This window comes from Arachis hypogaea, chromosome 3 (assembly GCF_003086295.3).
Source record: "Arachis hypogaea cultivar Tifrunner chromosome 3, arahy.Tifrunner.gnm2.J5K5, whole genome shotgun sequence".
NCBI classification, from domain to species: Eukaryota; Viridiplantae; Streptophyta; class Magnoliopsida; order Fabales; family Fabaceae; genus Arachis; species Arachis hypogaea.
In genome coordinates this window covers 2937271-2956153 of record NC_092038.1, presented here as the reverse complement: position 1 = coordinate 2956153, position 18883 = coordinate 2937271, and the positions used below count along the sequence as shown (strand labels likewise).

The window sequence follows — 18883 nt, the reverse complement described above, 5'->3', positions numbered from 1 at the left end:
AATGATGTCAAAGATTCCAAAATCCAAACCATTGACATAGTAGAGTCCATTCTGCAACATCTTCTTTTGTTTTCTTGTGGGGTTAGGCTTCTCTATTGGACTACTTACTGCAAAAAGCTTCAACTCTTGGTCATAAACATACAAATAATATAACATTTAAGGTTTAGAATAAATGCTGCTTTTGCTCCTTAATGAACCGTTCTTACTTCTTAGTGACACTTAAACCACAGTTTATTCCATCATTCTCCAAAACCAAATCTACAAGGTATCCCTTTTGGCCTAAGGATGAAACAGCTGAACATTACACGAGCAACAAAATAGATCAAGAGAAATTAGGCTCTGAATGTATTAGCTACAGTAAGATATGTACAATCTATTATATAAACTATGATCTAAGCTTGCTCGAGTTCATGGAGATCGAATCAGCAGTAAGTTTCAAGTGCAGAGTGCAGTTGCAGATGGCCGAGGATATGCGGTGCTAATTCTCCCAGGTTTAGCATCATCGGCGCTTCTTCTGCGAACTCTATGGCCATTGCCAGGACGATTCTGATTTACATTGACAATCTGAAGCTGCTCCAAACTGCTAACAACTTCATCCATGCTTGGCCTCAGCTTGGACTCTGGTGCTAGGCACCTTAGTGCAAGGACAGCTACCTTAAAGGCCTCATCTGGAGAGTATTGGCCTTCTAGACGGTTATCTATCACTCGATGAACCTTGCGCTTGTTCGCAAGGTATGGCTTCGCCCATTCCACCAAGTTGTGCTGCCCAGAAGGACGGTTCTTATCAACAGCCCTCCGGCCTGATAACATTTCCAATAGGACAACTCCAAAACTAAAGACATCACTCTTAGCAGTGAGATGACCTACACAAAAAAGTGAATGTCCATTAAACAAAATTCTATTAAGCTTAATCTTGGATGCATTAATGATAATTAATCCCACAATACCAGTTGCTAGATATTCAGGAGCTGCATATCCATAGGTTCCCATTACCCTTGTGGAGACATGACTTTTGTCACCAGTAGGGCCATCCTTCGCCAAACCGAAATCAGAAAGTTTTGCATTATAATTCTGTAATTAAATCCACAAATAAATGTTCAGATATGATATCTAATTTGTTTCCTAAGTTCATCAAATCTAGTTCTGATGTGTGTGTACAGAGGACGCATACTGAATCAAGCAACACATTTGAAGTCTTGAAGTCCCTATATATCACTTTTGTTTCGGCACTATGAAGAAATGCAAGCCCTTTTGCAGCACCAAGTGCGACCTTCAAGCGAAGGCACCACGAAAGAGGTTGAAAATATGAGCCTCCTGCCACCACAACATAGCTAATGTTTTAGAAACACTTCTCATCATGTTTAGCAATGTGAAAAAAAAAAAAAAAAAGAGATGAGGCAGGAAGAACTCACTCCTGAACAAATGATTCTCCAAGCTTCCACGAGGCATGAATTCGTAGACTAGAAGGCGGTGTTCATCTTCAAGACAATACCCAATCAATTTCACCAGATGGGGATGAGAAAGCTGGCCTAGATAGTTCACTTCAGCCTAAAAGATAAAAGTAAAACACAGTAAGACAAATCCACATTGATCTGAGACTAAGAAGTGAGAACAAACTACTTAGTTTTTCAACCAAATAACAATATTGTCTATTACCATGCTTATTCATACTAAACCAGTAATGAGGAGGATCACATTTTTACTATGCTACTAATTATAGAAATTCAGTTTACCCCAGAGGAGAAACATCAATCAGAAAAGATTACTTGAGATCTGCTTCTTAAATTGTTAACCATACGTTGCCTATAAGGTAAGAAGTAAAAGAAGCAGATTAAACTCACCAACCACTCCTTGTGACCTTGGAAACCATCCTGATTAAGTTTCTTCACAGCAATAACAATGCCAGTGCCAGGTTTAGCAGCTGCAAATGTCTGCTCATCAATCCATCCCTTAAAAACTGATCCAAATCCACCTTCTCCCAAGACGCTGTCCGGACGAAAATTTCTTGTTGCAGCCTTAAGTTCTATCAAAGTAAAGCTCTTTAGATTCGGTGACTGCAAGATCTCACCCTCAGTTCGTGGATTTTGAGGCATTGAAACCGTTGACACCTTACTATTTTGGTTGCTGAGATCATTTCTATGGCTACCAACATTCTTTGAACTTAACCCTGACAGAAGACCAATGATATTAACACAATTGAACTTTCACTAACAAAAATTTACATGCATACAGCATTCCTTCAATGAACTATCAAATAGGTTCTTAATCCTTCAAAAAATGTTATGAATCTCATTGGTACACTCAGAAGAAAACATGCATGATTTTAAGATTAGGACTCAAGACTACAATCAATGAATATATTGAACTTCGATGAAGAGAAACAATGGAAGAACAAGAAGGCTAAGCCGAAATCCACTTTGCTAATTTGCTTAGTTAAAATAAACAAAAAGTAGATATTTAATAAAACCAATCAACATGAATGGATATATCTAAACTAAACTCAGAAACAGAAACCAAACCAAGGTCATGCCAAGGATGAAGGAAAAAAAGAATCTTTAATACCAGTGTTATATGGGGTCTCAGCTTTAATTTGGTTGCTCAAACAAATTCCCATGGCCAGAGAAACTTGTTGCCTAAAACATCACCAAAGAGAAGAGCAAATAATCAGAGGGGGTTCAGCAGAAACCATGATAATTAAGAAATGAAAACCAAGGTACATAAGAACCTGTGGTGCAATAGGACAAGATTGGAGGGAAGATAGTAGAATCTTGAATAGGTGTTGAGGTGGTAGTGGTTGCTTTTATATCGATGGTTGAATGGATTGTGAAGACAAGAAGAAAAGAGATGAGAAGCTCTTTTTTGTTCTGTACTTAAGAACAGACTATTCAAAAGGTCAGAAAAAGCAAGTTGACTCAAGTGGTTTCACCTAAATACAAACTGTGGTACACATAAATATACTTCATCTCCTAAAACTAAAAGAATGGTTTTATGGATGGTTTTTTATTTCCAATGAATTGGATAATTCCTAATTCTAAGCATTACATTACAAATTTATTCACACTACATACTCACACGCTTAACACCAAAGAGATTTACTCTTGTGAAAAACAGCATTTTTACCTCAGAGTAATTCATATTAGTTTGAAGAAGGAAAAAAAAAGAAAAGAATGGTTGAGTATAATATTTTGGATAAAGTATATTTTTTATTCTTGAAATTTGGCAAAAGTTTTAAAAATATCTCTAAATTTTATTTTATTTTAATTTTGTTCCAAAAAATTTTTATTTGCATCAAATATATTTTTGATGGCTAAATTTGCAAAAAATTTAAGACCAATCTAACCATAATGCATCAAAATTATATTTGATTTGTTTGTGTCGAGGATTGTTCTTATAAAATTGTTGTCGAATTGGTCTTAAATTTTTTGAAAAATTAGTCGTCAAGGGTATATTTGATACAAATCGAAAACTTTTTTTTGGAATATTTTTGAAACTTTTAATAAACTTTAGAGACAAAAAATATATTTTACCCTATTTTAATTTTAATGTATCATATTCATTTTCCATATAAACTTTTTCCATTTTTTTAGCCTTGACTAAAATCTGAGACCAAGATTCAAGATTGTTGAATCATCCAAAGATATTTGCATATTAAAATAAGTTACCGTGCAAATTAAATATATAAAAAGCGACAAGAAATCTTAGCTCTGTTCACCACCACTAAAAACCTTTGGGGTTCCATGATGTATGTTTTTGTTTTGGCTTTATATATTTATCTCCCATGTTGGTGATGGATGGCTTGTAACACTTGGCTTCATAGCTGGCTTCTCTTCTCTTTCGTAATTTGTAGTGTTCTCTCATCTAATTTCGTTAACCTTGTCTTGTCCACATCCTCCTCCATAACATAATTGGACCCTTTAGGCATTTGTCTCTTTGAACTTTCATTATCCATTAATAATGTTAAACCACACTTTAAGCAACCACTAAGCAAGTTAACAACAACAATCATGACTTTTTCCCAAAATTATAAATCCAAACTTAGATTCTTCCAATCAAGGGAATTATTGTTCTTCACTTGATTCATCTTGGTTCTTGTCTTATTATTATAATTTGGTGTCCAAATAAATATATGGTATATTATAAAATTTTTAGTTTTAATGTATCATATTTGTGCAATTAAAGATATGTATGATGGAGTCACAATTAGTGTGAAGACTTAAAGTGGTGTGACAGAAAAATTTTCTATTGGTATAGGATTACACCAGGAATCATCTTTAAGTCCATACATTTTCACATTAATCTTAGAAGTACTCATAGAGCACATCTAAGAGCCTGTGTCATGGTGTATGTTTTTTACCAATGATATCATCCTTATGGGAGAGTTAAGGGAAGACCTAAATAAGAAGTTGGACTTATGGAGAGAAACTCTAGAAGTGTATGGTCTGCGCATAAGTCGTAGCAAGACAGAATATATAGAATGTAAGTTCGGTTTGAGAAGGGAAAACCCTAATATAGAGATGAAGATTGGAGAAAACATGCTACGAAAAGTTAAAAGTTTTAATTATCTTGGATGCATCATACAAGATAATGGAGAGATTGAAGATGATATAAATCATAAGATCCAAGCAGATTAGTCAAAATGGCGGAGTGCATCTGATTTTATATGTGAGAAAAAAATGTCTAAAACTTAAAGGTGAATTCTATCGCACTGCTAGTATGCTATAAGACCGGTTATGATTTATGGTACGGAGTGTTGGACGGTTAAAAAGGAATACGAACATAAGCTAAGTGTGGTATAGATGAAGATGTTAAGATGGATGAGTAGTCATACGCGATTAGATAAAATAAGGAACGAAGATATAAGGGAGAGAGTTGGAGTAGTACCTATTGTGAAAAAGATGGTAGAATCGCATCTCAAGTGGTTTGGACATGTGAGAAGAAGATCGACAGAACATCCAATCAGGAGTATGGATGAAATAGAAGATGGACAAGGGGTGAAAGACAGAGAAAGGCTTAAGAAGACCATCCATGAGATGGTCAAATGAGATCTACATGTAAATGGTCTCTTTGTAAATGTGATACATGACAAAGCTCAATGGCGTCATTTAGTTTATATAGCCGACTCCATCCAGTGGGACAAGACTTTGTTGTTGTTGTTGCTGTAATATCATATTCTTGATGTTGCTGGTTTAAATTTTCTCTTGAACTTTGCTACACGTCTTCTCATCAAAGTAGTTTTGTTAATTTATTTTTGAGTTGGACCCGTTACATATATAAAATTCACCTATGTAATTTGACTATAACGTATGATCACGTGCGAGTTCATAAAGAATGTCAAAGGAGACATGCATGCAAGCTAGTTACATTCACTTTAGATGCAATAACAACGTTATCATCACAGTTTTCTCGTCAGCATTCTGAGATCTATGATATGTTATCTACGAGTCTCTTATTTCATGTGACATTCATAAATATTAATCCCTTGGTTTTTATGGACTATATAAAACCATGTCCTACTGTTACTTTTATGGAAACACCATCAATAAAAGTTTTGATGTGAAACTCTCTTATTTATAAGTGAATTTACTAAATTAGCTACCTAGGGGTGTGAATCCACCGTTCATAATTTTAAAATTAATAATAATGTCAGGATGAATTAAAATTTGAACCACATAATTTTATGTGAATTACGTATACTTTGTAATAATTGATTCTATATCTTTATCGAATACATAATAATTTGTAATCAGTTATATCTACCATCTTCTTGCAGCTTGTGTTACATCGTATGTACTATAACCTGCATCTGCATACGCATATTATGTGCATTAGAGTTTAGAAAGGGGAAAATTCAGTTTTGTAAAGGAAACTTCGCCAAAAACAAAAAGAAAGAGCAACGTAACACACATGTTTCCTTTTTTTTTTATATATATCAGCAATTTGCTCAACGAGTTATTGAAAACAATGGATGGATCGATTAATCTATCTAATGGAAATAATTTTTGAAGATTTTTCGAATAATAAAATTTTTTTAAGAATTAAAATATTTAATTTAAAATTGATTAAAAATTAATTTGAGTGTTCTTTTTATGTTTATGAAAAGTTAAAAATAACTCTATTTTTTTAGTGTGATCAAAACTTCATAAATAAAATAGAAAAAAGTTTAAATATTAAGTGTTGCCTATTTGTATATGCACCTTTAAATAATAATTTAACATCTCTAAAAAAGCTATATTAGATGTACAAAATATTTGCTAACTATACAAGAATGATATATTTTGCATGATGAAATTAACGATTTGAAGTCAAAATGGTAGATTTTATTTGTTTATGCATTTATACAAATATATATTGGAAATATAAAAATTTGTTGTATAACTTTTTAAAATATTTCTTATTATAAAAACTAATTCTACTAGTAATAATGATTACCCAATTTAATTTATGAAATGATAGATTAATATTCGCTTATTAATTAATATACTAGTAGAGTATATAGTAGTATATATAAAGCTGTTACTGATATTTAAATGTGATGAATATTCCTTCGTTTCCGACACACACCATGGCCACTTGGCCAGCAAAGCCAATCAAGATATTTTATTTTTTGGTTTACCCAAAACGGTATCCCCCAACCCGACAGGTTAAGGAATAATTCATCGCGAATCTGAGTTTCATTTAAGAGTTTGCCGCTAACCAATGAGTTGCTGCATGCATAAAGTGGGATTCGAACTCCCAACACTTATTTAAGCGAACGAGTGAGCTGACCACTCGACCAACCTAATCAAGATTAATTGATACAATATTGCCACTGTATTGCACAGGGCGTAGCGGGTCCATGCTTTTATCGAAGAATAGACAGATAAAATCAAGATGAATAAGATAGAATCAAGAGCGTACAATGTGCGTACTTTTTTTTTCAATCAAATCAAATAATAAAGAAGGAAGCTTCGCCTTAAAAAAAAAATCAAAATAAAAGATATCATGCTTTGCCCTTTGTCACCTAATGCTTCGTGTTCTACCATAGTTGGCTCCAAAACAAACCCTACACAAAAATCTAATTTCACACACTTATATCATATTAATATTATTATTATTAGGTAGTTTTTAAATAAAATGTATAACAGAAGCAACTAACTTGAGCTGAGCCTTAATCTAGGGATGTCCATGGATCGGATCCGATCCGCATATCCGCAGTATTTATCCGAATCCGATCCGAAAATTGCGAATATGGATCCGATTCGCAAGGCTTTCGGATCGGATCCGCACACTAATTGGCTCGAATTGCGGATTTTGTGTTGGTATCCGCATATCCGCGTATCCGCAAAATTAAAGAAATAAATAAGTAAATATTCTTTTTATGTTTTATTTCAATTAATAATTATCATATATGTTATATTATTTTAATTTATTATTTAAGAAAAGTATGTTTAATATTATTTTAAGAGTAAACATATTTAAAAGAATAAAAAAATGAACTTTATTGATATTTTTTTAATAAAAATAAGTTTTTAAAAATATTTTTGTGTTTTGCGGATATATCCGATATCCGCTCCGATCCGATCCGCAAATGTGCAGATCGGATCTAACCTTAAAAGCTGCAGATATTGAATCCGATCCGATCCGATGATTTTAAACGGATCGGATCGAATTTTTGGCTATATCCGATCCGCGGACATCCCTACCTTAATCTGAATTTGAACAAGTGCGTACGGATGATGTCCTACAACTACAATAAGAGAAAATTATTATTTATTTTGTCTTCTTATTATTGTGTGTGGTCAAGTATCTTTTAGATTGGCTTTGGTATAATCAATTACTCAATAAAGTCAAGTTATTTGGCATAGAGTTAGTTGCTACTTGCTACTAGGCCAAAACCAAATTAAACTAATAAGTATATTACATTGGGAGAAAAAAGGAAGAGCACTAATAAAGTAAAGTGGGGTTAACCAAATTTGTCGGTTTAAAGGGTGAGATTCCTTATTCATTGCCACTTGTATTAGGAAAAGTGAAAGCGATGTACAGTCTACAGAGCAGAACAATTTCTTTCTTTTTCTTTTTCCTCAAGAAAAAAGTCCATTATTCAAACTTATACATTATTCAAATCTAGAATATGCAGTGTTCAAGTATTTTTCTTAGACATGTAAATGTTAATAGTAATAGTAATATATTAAGATAGAACATATTATTCGTTTATATATAAATTTAAATAGGGTTTAGCTTCCCTAAAGCTTGATAAACTTGACTCTTTGAAAAGGCCAAAGCCCATATGGCCAAATCCATTGACAACTTATAGCAGCCCCAACCATTCATAAAATAAAATTCCAAAATAGGGTCTTGTATCTACAAAGACCCTAGAAAGAACACCTCATATGAATAACATTTCCAGGCCCAAAGAAAAATGAATCTTGTTCAATACCCAAAAAAAAAAGAAGAATCATGCTTGACCCGACTGGAAAATTTTGTTAGCATACATTACAGCAGAAACAAAAACTTTCTCTAAATAACATAGAAATTAGAAAAGTTGAAATTCATTGATGACTTTTTACTTCTAAATTAACCTAAAAAAAAAAAATTGCATGCGTTCTATAAACCGAATAGCTAGAGTTTCTGCTTCATTCCATTTTACGCCTATTTTCAAGTACATAAACTAAGCTCTTTTGTAAGACATAGAAACCTTTACATGCAGAGAACTCACTTGGGTAGCTCATCCTTCGGAATTTATTTAACACCAGCTCTTGGCTACACAAACCAACCAGGAAAATTCACTTCTCTACACTATATTGTTTGTTTGTTCAAGGGATAAAATTATAAATAAACTAACTGAATGACACACCAAAAAGAGGGACTAAAACAGAAAAACAGTTTGGCATGGGAAGATCATGAAAGACATCAATCTTGTGTAGGAGCTCCTTGGTTAAGCTCAGCATATCTCATGCCAACGCGCATTGAATGCTTCAGAAACTTCTCAGCACACCTCTTAACACAGGTTTCCTCTTGTTTTTGCAGGGATTTATGCTTGAATGTATCCACACAATCAGTGAAACACTTCTCCACCAATGAATTATACATTCTCAAACTGGAATGCAATCAATATAAATCATAATCATGTCCCAATAATCTTACACCAAGCAAATAACAGTGAAAACAAACATAAATTTCCATTCATCTGTTCAATCATTTACACTCCTTAGAGATAAATAAACAAAAATAATGTCATAATCTAGAAATATAAAGGAAATTATACATTAAAATTCAATTTCAACCATTCTAAGTAATTAAAAATGTTGTTCCCTTAACGTCCAGATGCAACATTCAAAAGTGGTTACACTGGTTTAAAGGAGAACTTGGCTATGGCTTCAGAACAACGAGCACCACAAAGATCTGAAACTATTTGTGCTGCCCTAACTTAGAATTTAGGAACATGAAGCTCAAATCAAAACACATGGAATTAGTTAACAGATAAGGTGAAGAGGAGGTACCTGTCACGGATTTGAACCTGTTCCATCATGGACGCCATTCTTTGCTGATCAGCTTCTGGAAGTGATTCCAAACCAGCTAACATGCTCTTATCCATGATTCAATTCAACCTAGTGTTCTTCATTCACATTAATCAAATAAATCACACACCTCAAGCAATTATAGTACATCCACTTCAATCTCGTTAATTAAAATAAAATAGTAATAAAAAAAACCTGTGGAGACGGAATCTCTGGACCAAGAGAGAGGCAGCGAAGGCAACCGGTGAGTTTGGAGAAGAAACTGAAACCCTAAACAGAAATGGGTATTAGTGGGCTTAACGCTGAATATCAACACATCGGGAATGGGCCAAGACCAAAAACCAATCGATTTATTAATCTATGATCCACGGACAATGGACCCAAGATACTACATGACATGGAACACGTTAAAATATAAAGTATTTTTTAGATAAATTTTAATAATATTTTGAGATTTTATTGATATTAAAATATATTTTTTTAATTTTTTTAATGTCTATTTTAATTATGTCAAATATTTAAAATATTTTTTTATTTTAATAAATAATAATATATACTATATCTAAATTTATTTCAAGAATATACATTTAGAATAAGACTGGATATGCTGACACGTAATGATATTTAAGTATGTTCAAGTGTGTTCGGTGAAAAATTTTATATTTTTTATTAAGACACGACAGCAAATACGCAAATACGCGTGTCAATCAAGTATCAGTGAATGTCATGTCTAAAATGTATCTAACATGCAGATACAATAATTCAGCAAAATGTCCGTACTTCGTAGGATTAAATTCTCAGATTAAATAAATTTAAATCCAACAAGATTAATTTATTAAATATGTAACTGAAAGTTAGTGCTTATAGAAAAGTTAAACTTAAATAAAGTTTGAGGTTAATTTTGTAAAAGAAAAATATTTTATGTATAATAAAAATTAATTATTATATGTTTATGTATATTTATATACATTAATTGTAGTAGTATGATAATAATTTTTGTGTGTGTGAGTGAGTAAATAGTATATAATAAAATTTAGCTCAAATTATTTTCTTTATTAATATTATTATGGCAGTGTTAGTGAATTAAAGTTGGAGAAATTAAGATTGAAACATGTACACTGGTATTAATATACACTCACATGTAAGTTACATGAAAATCAAGCCACAATAAATAAACTCCATTGTCAAACCCTTACACAACATCTACACTATTTACATGAACTCACAGAATCCTATAACACTTGAAGAAATTAAGAACCAAGCAGGCATTTTGAAATAAGTAGTGCATCCACTCTTTCTCTTGAAAAATTTTAATGTGAAGATTATTTCATCTACTAAATCTTTGAAAATATTCTCTTCTAGTTCAAGTGCTGCACACTCCTCTTCATGCTTGAGGATCATCCAGCCATTGTTTTTGGCCAAATCTCCACCAACAACATCATCTAATGTCTGATCTAGCTCTGGCCTCAATCTCAGGTATAAGTTAACTCTAATCCATACTTCATTAAGAAGATGTTGTTGCCCCTTATGCATTATTGTGGTGTTAGTTGATGATGATGTCTCATATATTTGGAGCAGCACCTCTTTTACTATGTTAGAAAGAAGAAGGTGATGATGATGATGGTTGGATTTGGCACTATCTTCTCCATTGGATTCAATTTCATGGAACCAAGATGTATCAAAATCCATGAGCAAGGATGGCTTAATTGGTTGAACAATGTTCTCCTCATTTCCCATGAGGCCTAGATACTCAAGAACATGTTTCACATATTTGAAATTGGAATCAATGTCTTCATTATCTGATTTAATTCCTCTGCTTTCTGCTATTGCATTTGTGTTATTTGGTAATTCAATCTCCAATTCATTCATGCTAGAGCTCCTTGTATTTAGTTCTCTACCTGCTATCATTTGGCAATAGCAAAATTGGATTATATTGAAATGTATCTATATCTTCTTTTTTCTTGAAAGCATGCAAATCAAATAGTACTACACTAATCTAATTATCTAATGCATATAATCACAGATATCTTACCTTCTACATCACTGGCTTCAAGTGTTGCTATTGCCTCCTTGGCCATACTTATTTGCACTTGTAGTTGTTCTTGGAGAAAACTTCCATCTTCTAAAGCTAGCTCATGTGTATCCGATGATACATCATCTTCGAGTTCCCCATCGTTTTATCAGATAAAGGAGCAGCATTCGCATCGTTGCCACTGATATCCATTGCTTCCTCCATTTCAGTTTCTGTAATGTGATCAAGTGAAATGTCCTTGTTTAAAGGAGTTTTCTCTGAACATGGATATCATTTTTAACAGAAAGTGCCTCATGTAGAATCAAGAAGTTGAAAGAATCAAGATTAGGCAGGGACAAATTCCTTCTAGAAGCCTTAGGAGGACACTGACACAAACTCATGCTATTATCCTTATCCTCATTTGGCAATTTTAAGCTTTTAGACATTGATCCATGACACTTGATATCTTTGCCAAAGCTTTGCTCAAACAACTGAGTGTATCTATCAAGAGACTCATTAAGAGAGGATTCTATTTGCTTGCAGCCGCAAAATTTGTGTCTGCTGGAATCAAAACAAAAATATTTATTCTGATCTGAGATTCCATTCTCAGTATTGGTGATGCCATATTCGATGAAGCTCTATGGTGGTGGATAGCTTCAACAGAAGTTTGGTAGCCACTTTTCTTGAATTCCATAAGAGCATGTTTAATCTTCTGTTTAATAACCTTGAAACGATGAAGAACTAATTGGTTCCACCCTTTGTGATTCAAACCTTGAGGATTGCTTGGAGAGGAAGAAAATCTTTGTTTTTGTTTAATGGATGCAAAGGTCTTTAATGCTTGAGTACTATGAAGCAACTTGTTCTTCTTGTCGAAAGGCCAAATTTCGCTTTGCTTGTGTTCAAAGGTGGTAGGACTAATAATGCTTCTCATCTGTGATGTCTGATGAACTGAACCTGATTTTTCCAAACTTGCTTTGTTATTGAAAGCCAATTGAAGTTGAAGATTTTCCCCACCAACATGAAGATCATGTAAATATTTTAATATCAAATCCTTCTCCACTCCAAGTACCTCCAAAGAATCAGAATACCTCTTAGAATTAACAGGAGTATCTCTGTTAAGCTTATTTGCTTCCATAAGATTTTAATCAAGGACACCTTCTTTGGTATCATGTGCTTTACTTTGCACAAATTTATGTGATGAACCTGAATTTTTGGATTCACCATGGAAGCTAATGATCCAGCCTTTGGAGTTTTCAGTTTGTGATCTTTTATTTCTGCTCTTGGAAGAACTTTTGCCTTTAGCACTACACTTTTGTTCATGTTGCCTAGCCTGCTATATATATATATATATATTAAATTTTAGTTACAATAACTATGTACATAACATTTGGTAGCCAATACCTTAAAATAGAAGCTTAAAGGTTGAAACTTACCAAGAGGGGTTCTGTTTCTTCATCTCCAATTTGTTGGTCTCCCCAATGGCTATGCAAAATGTTTATTCTCTTATCTGAAAGAGTTTCAAACAAGCAAGCTATTATGCCAAATTAGGTTTCTACTTTCTAGTGCTTAATATCTCATTTTAGAAAGATTATTTAAAATTGTATTAACTAGAGATCAGTAAAAATGGTTATAGATGTATGCATATAGATTCTACAATATGAAGAGGTACATATTACTGTTTAGAATTACTAATAATGATTCCATTCAAGTTTAAAAAAGTGCTGATTATGCAGCAAAGCAAAATGATTGAAGCAAAAGTAGAGAAAATAATAAAATGATGTGAAATTTCTTACATGTGGCAAGTCTTGAAGGGTAATGGTGCTTTTTAAGGGGGAACACATTTCTGATATTAAGCCAATGATGGTAATCAAGAATATGAAGCATACCCCACATGCATCCTGGTCCTCCATCATTATTCTCCTGATGGAATTCAATAGTAGCTGATGTCTTCATGCAAGAAAGAGAGTGCTTCTTTCCCATATTATCTTATGATAATAGTTTTAAATTCCACATTTTGAGTGACAAATTTCTAATCAATTTCTTCCACTAGGCCTTGTTCTGTGGAATCCTGATCAATCACATAAAGAAAAAAATAACAAACAAAAAGGCCTTATTGGCACTCTGCAAATATTAACAAGGATTAAAGAGTAATTAAGTACATACTATTATTATATTAAAATTCATATGTAACAAATATCATAATGTTTAGACAAAAAGTTGTCTACAATATAAAAAGAAGGAAATTTATGAACAGAGGCAGAACCTATACTATATCAGATAAACAGAACATGCTGTTAGATTTTAATTACAAGTTGTAGTTTCATCCAACTTGCTAAAAACTGAAACCAGAATAACAACACTTCAAGACATATGAAACTGACATATATAGCAAAAAATTCAACTAAGAATTGATCTCTAAACATAACTGGTTTGAAACACCTACCTCCAACTTCAAAGTTTTTTTTTTCCCTTGATAGAACTGAATGCAGAAGCACAAAAGTAAAAAGAGAACAAAAAAGGTTAAAGGGAATTCTAACCTCTTAGGCTTGAGAAACAGAAGAAGGTAGCAAGAGAAAATGGATTTTGTTATATCTGCAATGTTATGTTGTCATTGTCTCTTACTCTTTGACTTACATCTACCCATTCAACTTTCTATTGTAAAAGCAAGTCACACATATTATATAACTACTGATATACAAATATCATTCTTATCACTGTCTCTATAAAATAAAATATGAGTGCACTAACACCAAATTCACATTTTTCTAACATAAATTTAATCACTTTTATTCCAATTGGTCTATTTTCTTGAGGGGAAATAGAAACATGCAGAATGAAGTAATCATATTTCGTCTCACTCATTAAAAAAAAACGGTACAACATTATTTTTGTTTTTTTGTTGCTAATATTAGTACAAATATTAAAGCAATTTAATATTTTAAAAAAGAAGTTGGAATATATATACAAGAAAATACTGAGTTAAAGAAACTCCTTAGTACTTGCACAAAGAGTATACAAGGTTTTGTTAAGTCACTTGTTATATCGTTTTTAAGGACTTATACAAAACCATAATTGAGTGTGAAATATGACCGAAGCATTTAACATCATCATCTTATATTAACAAAGAAGCCTAAGTTGATAATGGGCCAGGTTCTATGGATCTAAATGGAAAATCAGGCCCGGCCCATCATGATATTAACAAGGTCTATGACATTGCTTTAGACCAAAGTAAAAAAGAGTCCATGGTTGGATAGGCCTGAAAAGCCCATTGCTTTTGTGATTTGAAATGTTCACAATTGGAAGAGAGTCGGATTTAATTTCACTATTTCAGCAAACCTTAGGTTAGTATTGGAGGTCATGTATCTGATTATGAAAGAAAAAGGGAAACAAAAAAAAAAGAAAAAAAATATATTATTATTATCTTTGGCAAATAAGAAATAAGAACTAACACAAATCATAACAATAATTCATTAGCAGTAAGTTGACAAGACGAGCCAAAATGCATTTAAATCAATACATTACTAGTAAGCACATAGATAAGCATGTAAACCTAAAATAGTGAAAATTTATAGCCAATTACATCATAGAGTTAATAGTTATATGAATTTTGTTTTTTTTTTCAGCTTAAAAAATTATTGGCATCTATTGTAATATGTTAAATAACTTGAGTTAGTTAAGCAAGTTTTGAGATTTGAATCTCGCATTATACATACAACAATTTATTGACCAACAAATTAATCATTGACCTACTCGACCGTGAAAAAAAGAAGTTGCGTGTGCTCCCTGATTTGAGAGGACGCATAAGCAAGCATGGGAAACAATGGAATGAAATGAAATCACATTCACACATACACGAATTCAACGCACTCTATTGTCAAAGTTGTGAATGATAATTCATAACACCATACAATCAAATTTTGCGACAAAAACGCGTTTAAGTGTTTTCAAGACATTATCTATATATGTTGCATGTTCATTGCTCACGGCTAATAATAACTTGACTAATGTGACCATATAAATATTAAATATATATATATATATATATATATATATATATATATATATATATATTCTTCTTAGCTTATTATTACTAAGGTCAAATCTAATGGATTGTGTTTGCTCAATGGCTGCCACTACATACAATAAAAATATCATCATTCACATCTTATTATTACCTCCCTTCTTAATTCAATTCTATTTCCACACTCATCATCATGCTCATGGATTATTAGCAATTCTTTCTTAATAATCCTCTCATTGAGATCATCATATTCATATATATTATATATATGTACAGTTTCCTTGACTTTGAAAGAGACATTCCATTTGCCGGTCTAACAAATCTAACTTGAGAAAGGATCAGAACATACATATATAAGGTTTCCCAATCAGCTTTGTGTGTTCACAAAATTGAACTAGCTAGCTATATATAAGTTTCAAGTTATTTTTTAATATAATAAAAAGAAAAATTCTAGAACTTTTTTACGTATAACCGACTCCAAAAATGTTCACAATGGTATTTAATCCCATTATTAATTAGTCCTACTTTTATATACGAATTTTTTTTGAAAAAGAAATATTTTTCATGTCTTGAATATCAGCAAAAGAAAATAGTTTATTTAAAAATAAAAATTGTTGTTTTGTTTTGATGAAATCTTTTATTATGTGAAAGAATGACTGTTGATTTATTTGAAATTGATAATTTTAGATTGAAAAAAAATATATAGAAGATGATATTTTTTAGGATTTTGTTAGATAGACAATGATTTTTGTGAATAATGTGAATAATGGATCTAAAATTGGTCCAATAAAATTAAAAAATACTCTACTATCAAATTATGTCCTAAACTTTAACATTAGGATAACTATTCACACACCTAATAAATTGAACATCTATTCATTATTAACTGAGTACGAGTAAATCGAATCAAAAGGAATAATCACATCCAATTAAAAATAATAAACATAATCATCAGTATACCTATTAAATTAAACATCCAATATATTTATTATTCACATTATTTAGTATTCTCATTATCTACTTATATTTTTCCTTTTTTGTATGTCTATTAGTTATTGATTGGAGAAGACTATTGTAATGAATTTTACTTTAGTTTTTTATAATTTAGAAGTTCATAGCAGTTTAGTCATATTCATTATCTAAAGAATGGTTATACTTTTAACAATTAAAAAAAAAAAACATTGTAATATATAATTGCATCTATATAGTTTGCATTGCAATCAGAAGGTAGATAATAATGTAAATAAATTTTCATAAAGAAAATATTAATCAACAATACATATGGACATAATGGCTGAAGTGGAAAGCATTAAGGTGATGAGTACCAAATTGTTGTGGGCAAAAACCAAATGGTCCACGAGGTAATAAGAGACATCGCACTAACTAAGCTTAATTATAAATAAATAAATATCAATGGTTGAAGTATACTCTGAAATTCTCTCAAGTGGAACCATTTCTAATTGCTTATAATAATATTATACCTAAGTCAATTTTAAGGATCAAAAGCTAGATTAATATAATTATTACTGATCCTTTCATCAAGAAGCCCAGTCAATACATTAGTTCATAATGTTTCTTCTAGATACGTTATATTTTTCAAAGATTAAAAAAAAATTACAATTGTGCTCCGGACACAAAATTATTCTTTGAAGGTGCAACTTGTTTCTTTGTTTATTCTTAAATGAAAGCTTATTTTCTGGGTTTCAACAATTAAAATATCACCCTTGTTTAAATGTTTAGCATTTGCTTTATTACATATTAAGTAGTAAAATTATAATTAAATTAAACTTTTACACTACTATCCAATCACTTATTTCTAATAATAATAAGATTCTTATGGTAATAAACAATTTTCCTTCATATAACTACTTTTGTTGATATAATAATATAAAATAAAGATATTTATTCTATATACTTTAAAAAAAAAAGTTATACACGCACTAACAGTAATAATTTAGTTCGTAACAAGTTAATTTGATTATAATCAAACTAAATCTCTACATATATAGACTGTGATTTGTATGAATTAGGCCATAAAGTATGTTGTTATGTGTGTAAATAAAGAAGTCCTATTTGAATTTCATTACTCTTAGTAATAAAATATGAGCAATTTGTTTGTGCAGCTGTTAATGAAAGGACAAGCCAAAATAAAATAATAATAAAAGTAATAATAATATTGAAATGTATGTATATATAAAATAAGAAAGACAAAAGATTGAAAGAGAGTAGGTGGGTCATGCAAGCAAATGGATTGTGGAGAAGGTGGCTTAGGAGGGCATTGCCACTTGCAAATAATGAATGATCATCGATACCATTCAAATTTAATTAATCAATTCTATACATGATTATCCCTATCGCGTCTTATTAACATTAGTCACGCTACAATTAAATAATACTATAGTATGATCAATGTAGTTTTTATACATAAATAATAACGATTATTTGTTTGAATTTTACAGTAGTGGACTTTTATCAATTGTCAATTTTTAATTTGTAAAAAATTGGTTGAATATTTAGGTCTAATATTTTTATAAATCTAATGTCTATGAAGTAATAAAATGTTCTACTTTAAATGTTTTATATTATCATGTATTATTAGCAGATTTTATATACTGGGATATTCTTATAAAGACGCATAAAATGTCTTTTTTGAAAGATATTTTTTTAATAATTAAAATTTAATATATATAATCATTTAAATTATGTTATTTTTATCAAAATTAGGTAAGACAAATTAATTTGATCAAAAAATAGTGAATTAAATTTTGAATCGGTCTAAATTAATATTATTTTTTAAATGACTATAATACTCCTATTATATAAAATGACTAAAATACTCTTATTATATATATTAATTTTGAGAATCATAAAATCTAGTCATTTTCTTTTCTGTCGTTATAAAGTTAGAATTTAAAGTTTTCAAAATTAATATATATATATATATATATATATATATATATATATAGAATATTTTAGTTATATTTTATAATAGGAATATTGTAGTGATTTTTATAAAAAATATTAATTTATACCGATTCAAAATTTAATTTATTAATTTTTTTGTTATACTGATTTGTCCGATTTAATTTTAATAAAAATAATATAATTTAATTGATTATATGTATTAAATTTTAATTTAAAAAAATATTTTTGACATTTTTATCTAAGTAGTTCCCTTTATATATAACTCACTATTAGTATATATGATAAGCTCGATATATAAAATAATAATGTATGATTTTAGTGATTTAAGTTTGATAATTAAGAGTTGTTCGTTATAAATATATATTATAAAAATTTTATACTTTTATCAAGATATTTTTTATGATATTTAAATTTTACTCAAAATTTAAA

General features: G+C 30.8%; 3 protein-coding genes across 6 annotated transcripts; all 3 read right to left on the bottom strand.

The window, feature by feature from the left end:
* Positions 1-162: 162 nt before the first annotated feature.
* On the bottom strand, positions 163-3309 carry LOC112787833 (probable serine/threonine-protein kinase PBL10). The gene is made up of 7 exons (XM_025830396.3): positions 2726-3309; positions 2563-2633; positions 1842-2167; positions 1413-1548; positions 1172-1314; positions 948-1071; positions 163-863 (listed from the first exon to the last, which is right to left on the bottom strand). The coding sequence occupies exons 2-7, from the start codon at positions 2612-2614 to the stop codon at positions 436-438; spliced, it is 1209 nt and encodes a 402-aa protein (XP_025686181.1). The 5' UTR covers positions 2615-2633; positions 2726-3309; the 3' UTR covers positions 163-435.
* A 5203-nt stretch (positions 3310-8512) lies between these two features.
* LOC112787780 (mitochondrial import inner membrane translocase subunit TIM9) lies at positions 8513-9831 on the bottom strand. 2 transcript variants are annotated; one of them, XM_025830392.3, is made up of 3 exons: positions 9693-9831; positions 9480-9595; positions 8513-9076 (listed from the first exon to the last, which is right to left on the bottom strand). In XM_025830392.3, exons 2-3 carry the CDS (start codon positions 9572-9574, stop codon positions 8890-8892), a joined length of 282 nt encoding a protein of 93 aa, XP_025686177.1. In that variant the 5' UTR covers positions 9575-9595; positions 9693-9831; the 3' UTR covers positions 8513-8889. The 2 variants fall into 2 exon arrangements, with proteins under 2 accessions (XP_025686177.1, XP_025686178.1); XM_025830393.3 differs by having other exon boundaries at positions 9480-9587; positions 9693-9819.
* Positions 9832-10595: 764 nt separating this feature from the next.
* On the bottom strand, positions 10596-14176 carry LOC112787744 (protein TRM32). 3 transcript variants are annotated; one of them, XM_025830390.3, is made up of 5 exons: positions 14046-14176; positions 13302-13576; positions 12942-13015; positions 11530-12841; positions 10596-11398 (listed from the first exon to the last, which is right to left on the bottom strand). In XM_025830390.3, exons 4-5 carry the CDS (start codon positions 11573-11575, stop codon positions 10710-10712), a joined length of 735 nt encoding a protein of 244 aa, XP_025686175.1. In that variant the 5' UTR covers positions 11576-12841; positions 12942-13015; positions 13302-13576; positions 14046-14176; the 3' UTR covers positions 10596-10709. The 3 variants fall into 3 exon arrangements, with proteins under 3 accessions (XP_025686175.1, XP_029151068.1, XP_025686174.1); XM_029295235.2 differs by having other exon boundaries at positions 10596-11395; positions 13952-14056; XM_025830389.3 differs by having other exon boundaries at positions 11530-12838; positions 13952-14056.
* Between the last annotated feature and the right edge of the window lie 4707 nt (positions 14177-18883).